The sequence below is a fragment of the Chionomys nivalis genome, chromosome 10 (assembly GCF_950005125.1).
Source record: "Chionomys nivalis chromosome 10, mChiNiv1.1, whole genome shotgun sequence".
NCBI classification, from domain to species: Eukaryota; Metazoa; Chordata; class Mammalia; order Rodentia; family Cricetidae; genus Chionomys; species Chionomys nivalis.
The window spans coordinates 48,303,132-48,319,795 of NC_080095.1; the positions used below are offsets into that span (position 1 = coordinate 48,303,132).

The 16,664-nt window shown below is 45.4% G+C and overlaps 1 protein-coding gene across 2 annotated transcripts in view; it reads left to right on the top strand.

Moving 5' to 3' along the window:
• The first annotated feature begins 8,646 nt into the window (after positions 1-8,646).
• The window catches only part of Esr2 (estrogen receptor 2), a 51,433-nt gene continuing 43,415 nt past the window's right edge, over positions 8,647-16,664 (top strand). For both annotated transcript variants that reach the window (XM_057782717.1, XM_057782718.1), the window contains exons 1-2: positions 8,647-9,058; positions 15,652-16,104. In XM_057782717.1, the coding sequence (XP_057638700.1) occupies positions 15,686-16,104 (419 nt within the window). In that variant the 5' untranslated portion in view covers positions 8,647-9,058; positions 15,652-15,685. The remainder of the gene's footprint in view (positions 9,059-15,651; positions 16,105-16,664) is intronic.

The window sequence follows — 16,664 nt, forward strand, 5'->3', positions numbered from 1 at the left end:
ATAAGTTGTAAATTGAAACAAACCCTTCCCTCCCCAAGTAGCATTTGATCAGCGTTTTAAAATAGCATTACAAAGTGAAACTGGGAGAGCTGGAGGATTCGGATACAAACCCAGAGAAGATCGGCTCTGGCAGGGTCTGAAGCTCAGTCTGCTCAGGTAATGGTCTCTGAGAATCATCATGAATCTCTAATAGGAACTTAAAAACACAGACAATGCCAGGTGGTGGTGGCGCACACCTTTAATCCTTAGCACGAGAGAGGCAGAGGCAGGTGGATCTCTGTGAGTTCGAGGCCAGCCTGGTCTACAGAGCGATTTCTAAGAACCAGGCAGATACACAGTGAAACTCTGTCTCAAAAAACATGAAACTACAGAGCTATGACTTCTCACCCCCTGAAAGCCACTAAGGCCCCTGCCTCCCTCACTCATTTCTCACTTCTACCAGACCCTGAGTAGGTGTCATGGAGTTTTGACTTCCCCTCACATTATTGTACGGAGTCTTGGGAGGATAGCAATGCAGAGAGGCTGGACTTTGGAATGAAATGGGTCTGGTTTGCTATTCACTAGCTATGTGATCACTATGTAAATCCCCTGGTCTTTGTCTCTTCATTTGTGAGGTGGTAGCATGAATAGTACCGGTCTAGTCTGATTGCCATGAGCATCCCTATCGTTTGGATCTTGAATATCCTCCAATGGCCTACGTGTTGACAGCTGGAGTCCAGCCCCACGATAGCCCTGGCAGGCAGTGGAAACTTTAGGAGGTGGGGCATGGTGGAAGCAAGTTAGGCCCCTGAAGACGTACTCCTGATGTATCCGCTGGAACTCCACCCTCTCCTGTCATTGTCCTAAGGTGATGAGCTTTACCTGCCAGGTTCTCTGCTTTGCTGTAAGCCCAAAGCGATGGAGCCAGCCAACCAGGAACCAGGAGCCCTGAAACCATCAACCAAAGGATAGGGGAGAATTAGACTCTCATTATATAGATGAAGCTGGCCTTGAACTCAGGATCCTCGTGCCACGGCTTCCCAAGTGCTGGGACTACAGGCATGCACCACCCCACCTACTTCAGCATCTTCTTTTTTCTCGTCGATCTCGGGTATCTTGTTCTAGGAATGCAAGCCACTAAGACAAAGACTGAGGGAAATGAAGCTGGTGGGGGCACGAATGGCAGCTGTGCCTTCCTTGTGTGAGAGCGAGTATGCTCATAGTTCCTCATGTCTCAGACACTTAAAGCGTTATGGTTTTCTGCATTAAGGGGACATCCTTAAAGACATAAATGCACTAGGCAAACAGCATCCTCAAAGACAAGTGTCTCATAAAAGAATAAATGGACCGTTGACTGTCAGAAATTTTAAGATGAAAATAACCGAAGAAGTCAAGAATTTTCTCTCCTAAATTGTACTTTAGAGTGAGTCAGGGGTGGGAGAGTACAGGCAGGTAGAGAGGAACAGGATGGTGTCCTGCTGACAAGGCCACAAAATAGTAACCCTGGCAGCAGACATTCGGAGACCCCGGTGGTATCAGTGTAATAATGGGATTTCCCAGAAGGAAGTGAATATGGACCAGTATCCAAGGCCAGGCATCTGTGTTCCTGCATATGTAAATCCGTTTTTTTCTTAAAACATGGTAATGTTACCTTTTACTTTTTATTCTTTTAAATAATACATATTTAAATAATATGTATTAATACATTTAAAATGTATTAAATAATACATTTTAAATAACACATAGTTCAGGCTGGAGAGATGGCTCAGTGGTTAAGAGCATTGACTGTTCTTCCAGAGGACCCGGGTTTGATTCCCAGCATCCACATGGTAGCTCACAACTGCCTGTAACTCTAGTCCCAGGTGATCAGATGCCCTCTTCTGATCTCTGAACACACCAGGCATACACATGGTACACAGACATACATTTGTGCAAAACACCCATACACATAAACAATTGATGCACAATTCTTGTACATATACCCATAGGGTATAGTCTACTATTTGAACAGGTGTGTATAATGTGTGATGATCAGGGTACTAATTTCTTCCTGGTGTTGGGGAGATTCAGAACTGACAGTTATCATTTCTTTGTGTGGGGGCAGGGTCTCCTATAGCCCAGTTTGACCTTAAGTTCCTCACATACGATCTTTAACTCCTGATCCTCCTCCTCCTACCTCTCAAGTGCTCCCCTTACAAGCACGCACCCCCATTCCTGGTTTCCCTACCTATTCTGAGATGCACAGTAAGTTGCATATAGTTATAGTTGCCCTACTGTGCTGTTGAATGCAAAAATCCTTTCTAATTATGATTTTGTGCCCTTGGTAAACCTCAGAAGATCTGGATTAAAAAAAAGAAGAATTTATACAACGTTTATCCCTACAGTCTGTTGATATGGGACAATATGGTGGCAGTGTGTGTGTGTGTGTGTGTGTGTGATGTGCACATGTATAGGCAGGTGTGGAAGTCAAAAGAACAACTTGTAGGAGCTAGCTCTTTCCTCTATCTTTTTAGGTAAGTCCAGTCTATTGGTGGTAAATTTGCTCTTACCCACTGAGTCATCTTTTGGGTTCAATATGATACATTTCTAATATCTTTCTCTAATGAGTGAAAAATTTGAAGACGTTAAATACATTAGAAGTAGAGAAAAAGGTCGATTTTAAAAGAAGATTGAACTACAGAATCAGACATTCTTATTAGAATCTGTGGCCTCTTAACTGCGTCCTTCTATGTAGCCCTTCTCCCTCCTGACCTCATTTTGGAGACTATTACACTGTCTGGCCTGTTATTAATACTGTTTTATTCTGAGTCACAAGAAGTAAAGATGCTGAATTTCCAGAATTGGGTTTGAGTCATTTATGCAATTGCGTCTTACAATCTGCCACCGTTTTTGGAGGCTTGTTAGCATTTCCTTCTTAAATGTGTGTGCACAGTCACACCAGGGGCTAGTTTCCCTTCTAGATCATGTGAGAGCACCGCCTCAGAGCTGAGGGTGAGGTCAGGGATGTACATTCTTCAGGTTGTTTGGTTTCAAGTGACTAGAACAGGAGCAGGCCAAGGTTTCTGAGAGACTCGGGTGGAGTTCAAACGCCTTCAAGGAGCTGCACCAAAGTCGTTTTGCCTGCTTATTTACAGACATCAAAGGACAAGATTGAGACGTGCCTGGGTGACGTGCAGAGAGCTGGCGGCAGAAGCCGGTTGCCCAGGTAGGTCATTTCAACTTCAGGTCAGAGGAATCTTGTTTGGTGGCCCGGGTACATAGGTATCAAGTTAGGTCCCCATTGCGGCTATGTCCTGGGGCACCGATCAAACATAGACCAGCAAAGAGTTGAGTTATATGGTTATACTCCTAGGTGGTCAGAGCCTGACCAGATTTCACACAGCACCACCCTGTTCTATAGGACAATCTGCCCCAGGTTATGTCACATACAAGAAAAACGTAGATGTGAAGTGGGAAGGTTAGCAGGTGCACAGATGAACTAGACGTGGAACATCTGTTTAGACACATGTATGTAGGAACACCTCTTCTCTCTGAGCCTTGGTTTCCCCATCTGTAGAAAGGGCTGGGCAGATGTTCATGAACATTGTGTTCATTTTTATTACCATGGAGACGTGAGAGTTCTACTCAAACTCAGCCCCCAAATATTGTCACACTGTTATAATAGCACTGCGTCTTCTCCTGAGAGCCACTCCAAGAACTTAGAGACTAATGAAGAAAAAACTTTTATAATGACACACACCAGTTCTGGCTAGTGCACAGAGAGGGCCCAGCCATGAACAGAATCCCCTCCCCACCACATCACCCTGTGCAGTTCCTCAGCCCCAAGTTACACTTTGAATAATTAAACATGTTTTGCAGAGACAGAAATTCCAAGGTTTGGCTGTTTGGAAATATGGGGAGATTGAGAATATGAAAATATTGTCATAGTTATCCCGAGACAGGCCAGGACTGCTTTTCCCGAGAGCTGTTAGCCAGGGCCAATCCGTCTGCCTGGCAGAACTATGATCTTGATAAGAGGCAGCGGGTTCACACCGGGTTCACTTAGCACCATCCGCTAGGGTCATCTCTAGACTGCTTGGCAGAGGCAGCGCTCTTTTCACTAAATCTTACTTTTGTGTAACTTAACCTTTACTAGGCAAGTTTATTGGTTAGTCCCTTATAATACCTGTTCGTTACCTGTTTCCTCCTTCATCATTGCATGAGGTCTGACTTCGGAGCGGTGGAGATGACCCCCGGCATGCTGGGGAGATGACCCCCGGCATTAGGCAATGCCTTTGCTGCCACTCAGCGCCAACGAAGGTAATCTAACTCCACAAGCGTGGGCTCTACCCCTTCAGAGCCTTTTGAAACAGACCAGGTTATAAGCCCAGAATGTGGAGTAGGTCTGATCCTCTGCTTCAGAACAAGAACATCCTGGTCCCTGCCGGCTCGCACTCAGAAGAGAAAGAGTAATGATCCAGAGGCATGCCTTAGCATGACCCCAGCCTAGTAGTCATTTTTTGGGATCGTCCATCCTCTTCAGTAGTTTTTTGCATCAGCTTTCTCTCCCTTGCCTCAAACGGTCCGTTTGTTTGGCCTCTTCCTTATTTCTAACAGAAATGCTCCCCCATCCATTTCCTCTGATCTACCAAATTGAACCTTTGCGAATGCCTGATGGACAAAGCTGGGGCTGTGGGATTGTGGAGGATGCCAGAGGCACAAAATGAGCCCTGCTGTCAAGTCAGCGGCAAAGGTGAGCAGCGCACACCGGAGAGGTGGTGCGCATGTTCTGTAGGGCTGACGTCGGCGGCAGAGGCAGAGTGGATGGGGTCCAGGCAGTCTTTCCTTTCTTTAAGCTCTCAGCTCTTCAGTGAAGCAAACATCAGCAGCAGCAGGATGAGAAAGCGGCGACTCCCTGCGGCAAAAAGTATATCCGTTGGCAACGGGATTTTTTGCTGTCTCCAGGTCACCCACATCACGCTTCAAGTTAATGGAGACTCACCAGGAGCACGAGTAGACAGAACAGTTCATTCGAAGGCAGTGTGTGTGCTGGGAGTGTGGCTCCGTCTTGGAGCAGGTACATAGCGTCTGCAGAGCCCTGCGGTCCCTCCGTAGCACTGAGAAGAGCAACGAAACAAGCTAGCGAACTGATGTTGCTCATCATGTGTAACGTGACTTGTTGAAGGGAGACCTCTTGCTGGTTCCCAGCAGCTCAGCCCCGAAATAACCACACAGAAACTGTATGATTTAAATCACTGCTTGGTCCATTAGCTCTAGCTTCTTATTGGCTAACTCTTACATCTTAATTTAACCCATCTGTGCATCACCACGAGATTGTGGCCTACCAGCTAAAGTCCCAGTGGGGCTACATGACTTCTCTCTCTGACTCTGCCTCCTTTCTCCCGGCATTCAATTTAGTTTTCCCCACCTACCTAAGTTCTGCCCTATCAACAGGACAAGGCAGTTTCTTTATTAGCCAATGGTATTCACAGCATACAGAGGAGAATCCCACCATCAATAATTCAGTATTCTGTGCTTTAGCAGGGCAGTGATGAGGCATGCCTTTAATCCCAGCCCCCAGGAGGCAGAGGTAGGTGGCATGTGGATCTCTGTGAGTTCAAGGCCAGCCTGGTCTACAGAATGAGTTCCAGGACAGCCAGTGCTACACAGAGAAACCTTGTCTTGAATAACAACGACAACAACAACAACAATAACAACAGCAACAACAAATCTTCTTCCTGAAGATAATTTACTAGTGAGGAGCCCAGTCTCTGTTGTAGGTATTGTAGGGGATAGGTAGGCCCTTCTTGCTCACACCACACGAATGCTTTGAGAGGCAGCTCGCGGATGAGATACACAAGACTGTGACCCTGCTAAGCAAAAGCACCATTCTCATCACTAGGTTGCAGGGTGCTTTTTGGTCTAGCCCTTAGCATTCCCTGTCTCAAGAACCTCTTCTTCGTTTCGGTCATGGTTCGGGTAGACTGGGGTAACCACCCTCTTGCTGTGTGTCCGAGCAGACAACGCACCCATCTGAGTTCCATTCTCTTTCCTGACGGACAGAATGAGTCACAGAGGCAACTCCGTCACCTCCATTCATTCTCTTTGCTTTAGACGTCCTGCAATGATAATGTCTGGGGCAATAAGGGGCACACTGTGGGCGTTTGAGGACCTTTAAAGAGAGAACGTGCTGTCCCCATAGGCAGGGCGCTTTCCGAAGGAAGCATGACAGTGAGCCCAGGGCTCCACACTGCTGGAACTCAGTAGACACTGGTTTCCCGTGTGGCAAGAGATGCAGGGAAGGGCATCTGTGATCCACACAGAACAAACCTGCTTATTTCTGAGTCACTGTAGATGTAGTTTAAATGGATACAGAACAGGGCTTTAGGCTCTGCCCTGGGTTCAAGTCCTTCTTGGCTACTCACAAACCTTATGATCCTAGGAAGGTCACTCAATCTTCATGAATATCTATTTTCCCATTCATAAATTAGAATAATTAAGGATAGGGTTTGCTCTATAAGGCAGGCATGGCAAGAGGATTGTTGATTTGAATTTGGAAGCAACCTGAGCTACATAGTGAGTTTAAGGCTAGCCTGGGCTATATACTTAGACTCTCTCAAAAAATTAAAAAAGGAAAGAATGAAGGAAAAGGAAGAATTTTTATATGCTCAGTGTGTATAAAGTAGATCACATATATACATGTGTTGGTTAGCTTTTTGCCACTTGACACAAGCTAGAGTCATCTGAGAAGAGGTAACTTCAGTTGGGAAAGTGTCTCCATAAGGTTGGCCTGTAGGCAGGCCTGTGGCCTATTTTCTTGGTTAATGGTTGATGTAGGGGAGTCCAGGCCATTGTAGGTGGTGCCAGGCCTGGGCAGGTGGTCCTGGGTTGCATAGGAAAACAGACAGAGCAAGCTAGGAGGTCCAAGCCTGTAAGCAGCACCCCTCCATGGCGTCTGCATCAGCTCCTGCCTCCAGGTTCCTGCCCTGACCTCCCCTCATTATGGACTACAGCTGTAAGCTGAAATAAACTCTTTCTTCCCCAAGTTGCTTTTGGTCTTGCTGTTTATCACACCAATGGAAATCTAGTAAGCACACACACACACACACACACACACACACAAAAGCAGCATGTAGTTAAATGTCCAGTAAGTGATCTATGTGTATAAAAACCGCTATTGATACTGGGCTCATCATTGTCTTGTAGCTTCACATAGTGGATATAAACTCTGAGGACCTCTGGGCCTTATCAGGAAGCTGGAACCAGTGTTACCTGCCTCTTAGAACTGGCCTAAGGATTAAGTGAGATGCTGCACAGTCTGGCTTGCTTGTATTCGTTCCCTCAATCCATCTTTACCTGCCTCTTGGCTCTTGACTGAGATTCCTTCACTGACATTCCATTCCAGAAGTTTTTTTTTAAATTAAAAATGTATGATTGTATGTGCGTATAATATATATGTGTGTGAATGTGCACATTTTGGTCACGTCCAAATAGTTGAGGTTGGCATTGTACAAGTTTCTCTCTAAAAGCCCCCTTGGTCTTCCTCTATTAGATTACCATCCATCAAGAACCACGTCCGGGGTCTGGAGAGACAGCCCAGCTGTTAAGATAGAATGCTTCTCTTGCATAGAAGGCGAATTCTGTTCCCAGCACCCATGCCCACGAGCTCACACCCTCCTGTAACTCCAGCTCCACGGAATCCCACACCTATAGTCTCTGTGGGCATCGATACACATGTGCACATAGCCACGTGCACATAATTTAAAAGATAAAAAGACCTTTAAAACCGTTCGTAACCAAGTCCCCGTGCTGTCTGTGGATGTTTGATGACTAGTTAGGTACACGTGTGACACCAGTTTGGCCTGCAGGTCTTTTGTTTTCCTTTTAACTTTTGTCACCAATGACTGCCTTAAAGCCAATTGTTTCTCACAGACTAAGATACTATGGCAGTCTTTGCATAGTGGGGCCACTTCCAGGTGGATGGGAAGGCTGACAACTTAGATCTGGGAGAATCAGGGCTGCCATCAGGGGGCGCCAGAGATTCTAGCCGCCAAGGAGGGAGGAGCCCTGTAAAACTGCGGGCGGATTTTCTCCAGATGAATTCCAGGAGGCACCGGGATCTTGGACCTAATCCAATATCTATTTTCTTTCCCTCTTTCCCTCCTTCCCTCCTTCCCTCCTTCCCTCCTTCCCTCCTTCCCTCCTTCCCTCCCTCCCTCCCTCCCTCCCTCCCTCCCTCCCTCCCTCCCTCCCTCCCTCCCTCTCCCCACCCCAGCCTGCAGATTCTGATGGATCAGCGTGCACGCCTCTAGCTCCAGCCGGTGGCCTTGCCTTTCTGGGGGCTCAAGCTAACCCTCCCTGCAAAGGGATGTATCTGGCTTCATTATTCCGTTATTACTTCCTATCTCGATGCTTTACCCGAACCCAGGGCCTGGACCATGCTTCTCAAGAATAGCTGTCAGACTTAAGCATTTAATGACACCCACGTCGGTCAAAGTCTGGAGTCAGGATCAAGTGTGGATCCGCACTGTCAACTCCAGAATTCCTGGGGACCTGGTCAGAATGCCCATTCTCTGGCCCTATCTCTGTCCTCCATTGTCAGACTCTTGGGAAGGGAGGGGGTGTCCCTAGTGGGTGACCATGAGATGACTGGAAGCGTACATCCAGTGAATCTGGAGGCGCAGCGCAGGAGTGCGGGAGATCTCCGGCTCCGGGATCGTGGTCACGTGGGTTCTTTAGCTAACCACCCACTCCCTCTTCATCGTCTTTAAAAGGAAGACGGACTAACGCCGTTAGTCGTGGGTAATCTTTGCAGTCTCTGCAGCTGCTGGTCTTTTTGAAACGAACTCCCAGGTCCCTGCCTCCTCCGAGGCTTCTAGAATCACCTCTTGAAACTTCCCGGGAGTAGAGGAGGCGGGGAGCCTGTCCAGGAGGAAGCTGCTTGTGCCGCGACTGGCATCCTTGGTATCTGCTCTGAGTAGAGTCTGGCAGCCACCGCAGGGCTGAGCGATAGCCAGTGAACTGCGAGTCCCGCGCGGGGACCGAGGAAAGCACGTGTCTGCATGTAGAGAATGCAAAAAAGAGAATGTTTACCTGCCAGGTAAGTGCCCTTTTGCGCAGAGTGTGGTTTCACTGACGGTGTGGATTCCCGCAACGGGAAGCCAGCAGTATTTAGAACAATAAAGGGGCCGCGGGATGGATGCGACCGTCTCGAACACTACTGGGAACACGAATTTTTATTGACTTTTGGGTTGGTTGTGTGACTATAAATGTCTTTTTATAAAAAGAAAATTCCCGTGGTTTTTCTCCGTGGGTTCCTGGCAGTGGATGAAATGATGATGCTTCTTGCCCGAGCATCGTGGACCAGGGAGGATGTGCCTGTCTCAGGCAGGTGTCATAGCTTGAAAATGAGTCGATTGGCAATCCTTAGTCGTGGCAGAAATAGACTTTTTTTTTTTTTTTCCTTTCCGGATAGGCTGAGCTCCGTTAAATCCGATCTCTCTTATTTGCCGGCAAGGAAGCTAACTGTTGCTTCTTCACGGTTACCTCTGGTGACTGTTTCAGGGCAGAAGTGGAAAATTAGGTCAAGCGAATATTGTTTTTGTGTGTGGAAAACAAAACTTTGAATTTGAGTGGAGCTCTGTTCAGAAAGTGAGCTTGATGATTTTTCTTATATTTCAGAAGACAGACAGACTGGTGTGGCTCGCAGCAGAACCGGGACGGAGTTTTGTTCTATTTTAAGTGGTCTCTCTCTGTGTGTGTGTGTGTGTGTGTGTGAGAATTTCACTTGAAATTTCATTTTTGCTGTAATGATCCTCTCTCTCCGTGTAAATGTTATTTGAAAAGTGAAAGGGAAGATTAGCTGACCTACGTGGACAATGAAAAGTGTGATAGAAACTAAAGCACATTCTTTCCCAAGAAAGCCCACGGAGTGGTTCTCAACCTGGGGTCGTGACCCCTGGACCAACCTCTATCCCCCAAAATATTTGAGTTACAATTCATAAGTTTGGCAAAATTACAGTTATGAAGTAGTATTTCATGTGGTATAATTATATGATTGGGGATCCCCACAACATGAGGAGCTGTGTTAAAGGGTCACAGCTGCGGGAAGGTTGAGAAGCACTGCCCTAACCGGCATTCTGTCGGAAGGGAAAGATCGCTGAGTGTTAAAGAAGAAACTTAAGGGCTCTGTTTTATGTCCAGAAGTTTTCTAGATGAATCTGAAATTCTTGTTTCAAGAGCCGTGTTAGAAGTCACACTTTAAGCCTTACTCAAGATGTGTGTTTGAAATAAACAAAAAGCACATATAGGACTGTGTCAAGGTGAACTCAAATGGATCTACTCAGATTTGACATTTCTCAGAACGTATTCTTATAAAAAGATAAAGCTTAGTACTAAATTCAACCTATCAAATATATAATTTGCCTTTAATAAACATTATGTACCTTGCGCAGACTAAAACACTGTAATTCAACAGGCAATGCCTTAAAATATATTTCATGATAAAATGTTAGTTGATGCTCCAAGTCATCTTATGCAATGTATTAGAAAGTGATTACATAAAATTCTGAGGCAATCATTTGCTGGTAAGTTTTTGTTGATTGTATGCAAAGCCCTTGAAAACTAAATATTTAGATATTAGATTTCATAATTCAGTGTTTAGTACGTTGTGATAGACACTCAAAAAATTATGCTTATTACAGTATTATTTATAGACAGTTGAATTTAAGCTTTCTAAAAAATACCACTCTAAGAATTTTGATATAGAAGGATTAACTTTTTCTCATTTTGGAAGAAACGCATATAGTTTTAAAGAGTTGCATGTAAGTCAATTATTACTGGTCAGTTATTTTAGAATAAATTTTCTTTGTTCCTAATATGAAATTGTTTGAGGGCCTTAATATTTTGCTTTGGAAAAGATACATATGAAGGTAGTAACTGCTAAACAGAAACACACGAGAATGCTTGATGCTTAAAAGATATAGCTAAAAAAATGTGACTGAGTTGGTGGAGAACTTGCCTCATCTGCACAAAACCCTGGCCTCCATCCACAGCATCACACGAATCAGGCATGGTGGTCCTTATCTATTATTCTTCAACTCAGAATGTAGAAGCAGGAAGATCAGGAAGTTTAAGGAGGCCAGCCTGGGCTACATGAGATCTTGTCTTAGAGAAGAAAGGAAGAAAGGAGTAAGAGGAGAAACGCACTTATATGTATTTTTCTTGTTTGTGAAATTCTCTCTGGTGAGTATAAACTGGAATGTTTGAATAGAATGCTGCAGGGAGGGGGCGGGTGGACAGGTGGAGGAAGATGACAGTGACCTGTCAGAGTTATCCACACCTGCAGGCCCAGGATGCCCCGCTCAGGGGAGGTGACATTTTGTCGACATACACACAGCTAGCAGCCCCGCTGTCTGGGCAGCTTGTGGTGGTGGGCTTCTGTCAAACACAGGTTTAAAAAGTAAAATTCAGAAGCAAGTTTTCATGGTCAGAAATCACTCGGTCTTCAGTTGTCTGGGAATCCTGACCAATGTGAGAGACGTGCCCAGTGGCGTGTCAGCGGCTGGCATCGCCCTCCGATACCTCGCAGAATGCTTTTAGCACATGCCACTTCCTTTCTCCCTCGGAGCACCGTGGAAAGGGGCATCCACAATGTCTCTCATCTCTGCTGAGAAGGATATGAAAGTTCAAGGAATTTATGTGGTGTGTCTAGGAGCTGGTGTTGGGCAGAGCGGAGGCTGGGAACCAGTGTTGTGTTCTGTCCCCTGGGCCAGGATACACAAGAATACACATAGACTGGCTGGTGATCATTTCTCTCCTTTTGCTGGATTTGTAAGTCTGTCTGCTCTTTGTGGAATGCCGTGTTATTTCCGGGCCAACCTTTTCCTTCTCCGTAAAACCATTGTCAAAAGATCTCCTGGGTGAATTGGGAGCTTGGGGGTCATGGGCAAGGGCAGAAGAGGAGGGGAGAAAAGGAGGGGAGTGGAGAAAAATGTAGAGCTCAATTAAAAAGAATCCACTGTCAGTATTGGGGTTTTTTAAAGTTATTTATTTTTTTAGCTTGAGATCCAAAATGTGTTTCCCAGTTAGTACTTTAGCACACCATGCATAACCCTGAGTGTACAAAAGCTTCTCCGGGGCTGTGATTTAGGAAGAAAAGCTTCTGTTATCAGTGATTATGCTACTAGTTATCCAAGATGCAACACGAATCTGGACGTATCGAAAGCTATTCAGCCAAAGGCCAAGCCTGGTTCTGACAGCCGCCCTCCCGCAGTGGCTCTCAGCAATCCCGCGTGGACTGGGGCTTGGTAGAAAAACTGCGGAAATGGACTGGTGACATCGCTAGCATATGAGCTCCCTGTTTTCTAGGTGACATTGTCGTGGCAGCTGGCTGATGCCTAGGTGATCTTGGCACTTGCCCTTCCATGGTGTGTGCCTGAGGCTGGGAAAAGGGACGATGGGATCAGTTCTCTGTTGTTTTAAATTTTGTGTTCACTGACCAGCCGAACAAGGGAAAGCGTTTTTTTCAGGTTCATGTCTTTCCCTGGGACTATTCGTTATTTTTTGTGTATATGTATGTGTGTGGGTACACATGCGCACATGTATGTATATACACACACGTGCCAGCAAGAGGATAACTTCAGGTGCTGCTCTTCTTCAGGCACTGTCCATCTTGAAAAAAAAATCAATTTAAATTATTATTTAAATATTTTAAGCTGGGCGTAGTGGTATACACCTTTAATACTAGCACTCAGGAGGCAGAGGCAAGTGCATCTCTGTGAGTTCGAGGCCAGCCTGGTCTACAGAGCGAGTTCCAAGACAGGTTCCAAAGCTACACAGAGAAACTCTGTCTCAAAAAACAAAATTAAAAAAAAATAAAATTTTATTATTTATGTTTAGGGGTATGTGTATGTACATATATGTGCATAAGCATGTGGTACGTGTGGAAGCCTGAAGAAGGTGTCAGGTCCTCTGGAGCTGGAGTTGTAGGCAGTAGTGAGTAACTTTATGCGGGCGCTGGGAACTGAATTTCGGTCCTCTGAAAGATAGCAAGCGCTCTTAACCGCTGAGCCATCTGTCTAGTCCAATTAGTTATGATTATTATTGTATGCATATATGCATGATGTCTATGACAGTGTGGGGATGTTCATACCAGGACTCTGTATGCATCTGGAAGTGAGAGGATAACTTCTCTCTTATTCTCTTTATTTTTTTAAATGTTCAAGAAATTTAAATTTTAATTATTACCTCCAAATTTTATGTATAAACACAGTTGCTATGCATGTCAAGAGCTTATGTATCTTGCTCTCGGTTGTTAGGAAGTGCCCTGTTTAAAGTACTTTAACGTGTTTTGGTTAAGGATTTGGCAGCATCAGACATGCTCCGATGATACAGCTAAACGGTGTACTGAAGTATGATCATGGAGCCGAAACACTGATGATACAGGCACGGAGAGGGGTGGGTTAAGATAGGACTGGGCCTTGAGAGACGGCTCTGTGGTTAAGAGCATTTGCTCTTCTTCCAAAGGACCTCGTTATTACCCACCAGATTTCCCCTACCTTTGAATCTTTGGATTGCTTATTCTGTTGGTCTAGCAGCCTTGCTCAAATAAGAACATAGAGTTATATGACACCGTCAACAAGGGAAGTTTAATACAAAGAAATACTAACTATAAGAAGTGATAAGGCCGGGCAGTGGTGGTGTATGTCTTTAACTCCAGCACTCAGAAGGCAGAGGCAGGTGAATCTCTGAGTCGAGGCCAGTCTGGTCTACAGAGCGAGTTCCAGGACAGGCTTCAAAGCTACAGAGAAACCCTGTTTTGAAAAATCAAAACCAACAAAACAAAACAAAGCAAAAAACCTGAAGTATCTACACTTGGTCTGCTTTGCTATTGCTAGAGATGGTGGTGGCACACATCTTTAATCCCAACACTCGGGAAGCAGAGGCAGGTGGATCTCTGTGAGTTCGAGGCCAGCCTGGTCTACAAGAGCTAGTTCCAGGACAGCTCCAAAACCACAGAGAAACCGTGTCTTGAAACAAAACAAAACAAAACAAAACAAAGAAAAAAAGAAAAAAAGAGATAAGCCAGGTATGGTGTGGCACACCTTTAGTTCCAGCACTTGGGGGCAGAGGTAGGAAGATCTATATGCGTTCAAGGCCAGCCTGGTTTACAGAGCAAGTTCCAGGACAGTTAGGGTTGTTACACAGAGCAACCCTATCTCGAAAAAACATAAAACAAGCTAAAAGAAGAGACAAGTATGAACTTTGTAGAGATTCTTTTGACCCCTTAGCGCTGAGGGAGAGTACCCACATTGGAGAATATCCAACTCTGAAGGAGTTTAGAGCTTGCTGGACAGGGTGAGGTTTGGCCATGGACTCACAGACATAACTCGCAGTGATGTCTGCAGGTTTAAAGGATCTAGGATTGCTGATTAAGCCATCGGTCCCCTCTAAAATGCAGTTCAGTGGTTGGCGGCCAGAAACCAAGTCATGCAAACAAAGTGGGAATCTGGGTTCCCTCAAGGGCAGAAGGCCTTCAGAGCAGGTAAGTTGTCAGGGTGATGAGGCTTGTGCAATGGGTGATTCTGCAAAGTTCAACCTTTGGGTCATAGTTCAGAGGGATGCCTGTGAAAAGGCCATTGCCACGCGGACTGCAAGGCTGCCAAGAGATTTCATTCTGGACCTTTGACTGGGCCGAGATCCACCCTGGATTCTCACATTCATACTGCCTGCCATGGCCAGCAGTTGCAGCAAGCCTTTGTCCCACGGTGTCTCTATTGCACCCTCTACTGAGCTCACTTTGGTTTTAATAGAAATTCTGTTATTTTTTTCTTTTTTTTATGTAAATCCTATAATGAAGGGTGCTTTTAAAGTTTAGAGGCAATAGACTGACAAAATCCTGTGTGTGTGTTAGAGAGAGAGAGACGGATGAGAGACGGCAAAAGAGTGGGCGTATGGACGCTGTGGTATGTGTTTGCCTTTCAGGCAATCTCACTTTCCACCTTGGGTTCTGGGATTGAGCAAACACTTTTGCTCACTGGGTCATTTTGCCCTGTTTTTTCTTTTTCTGAGCTATAGTATCATATAACCCATGTTGATCTTGAACTCCTGACCTTGCACTTCTGATCCTTCTGCCTCCACCTCCTGAATACTGGGTTTACAAAGGTCTTCCACCATCCCTGATTTATGCAATGCTAGGGATCAAAGTCAAGGCCTCCTGTCCTGTGTGCGAGCTTGGCAAGTATTCTACCTACTATGCTATAGTCCCATTTCCACTTTCTTTTCTTTCTTTTTTTTTAAAGATTTATTTATTTATTTAATTATTTATTACATATACAGTGTTCTGCCTGCAGGCCAGAAGAGGGCACCAGATCTCATTACAGATGGTTGTGAGCCACCTTGTGGTTGCTGGGAATTGAGCTCAGGACCTCTAGAAGAAGAACCAGTGTTCTTAACCTCTGAGCCATCTCTCCAGCCCTCTTCTCTCTTCTCTTCTCCTCTTTTCTTCTCTTCTGTTTTGAGACTGTGTCTCACTCTGTTGCCCAAGCAGGCCTGGCACTTGAAATCCTCCCGCCTCAGCCTCCTTGAGTGCTGGAGCTTGTAGGTAAGCACCATTGCCTCCAGCAAAAAGGAATATTTCTCAGTTACTCTTGTAGGGAGAACTAACTAAACATTGTTTGCTTTCCTTTGCAGCTATTACACCTGCCCCTGAGTCTCTGAGAACACAATGTCCGTCTGTACACCTTCCCACAAGGACTCTTCTCAGCTGCTACCTGCTCAAGACATGGATATCAAAAACTCACCTTCGAGCCTTAATTCCCCTGCTTCCTACAACTGTAGCCAGTCCATCCTACCACTGGAGCATGGCCCCATCTATATCCCTTCCTCCTACGTAGAGAACCGCCACGAATACTCAGCGATGGCATTCTATAGTCCGGCGGTAGTAAATTACAGTGTTCCCAGCGGCACCAATAGCCTGGAAGGCGGGCATGTTCGACAGACCGCAAGCCCAAATGTGCTATGGCCAACTTCTGGACACCTCTCTCCTTTAGCAACCCATTGTCAGTCATCGCTTCTGTATGCAGAACCTCAAAAGAGTCCTTGGTATGAAGCAAGACCACTAGAACACACCTTACCTGTGAACAGGTACAGCCCTGTCTTCATCTGAGTCATGGATGGTGGCATGATCCTCACTTCCCAGTTTAGTAAGAAGAAAGACATGTGGTAGACAGGGACTTTATTTTGTCACTTGCTTAGGATACTAGAGACATATTGCTCTGTCCTATTCTGATAGTCTAGTTCTTATTAAAAAGTTGTGCTTATGGGTGGGTATTTGGAGAAAGTACGTTGTAATGCATGTTCTCTTTATGTAGCAATCATCACACTTATGTCAGTTGGGTTTTGGTGAAGGTGTTGGGTTTTAAATGTTTGTTCGTTTGTTCGTTTGTTTCTTACAGTCAGATTAGAGTCTTACTGTAAAATGATGGGTAACTCACTGTTGATGACAAATTGTTTCCAGGATGAAAGTAACCATGGTAGCACTACAACTTCCACAATGTAGCCAAGCAGAGCCAGGAAAGATAATGGGACAAGGCTTTAGTGATGAGCTCAGGCGGCGCTAAGGACCAAGGAGGAACTCACTGTAGGAGCCTAGCAAACACTTCTGAAGTTAAAACAAGTTGAACCCCAAATACATGGCCAAGCGA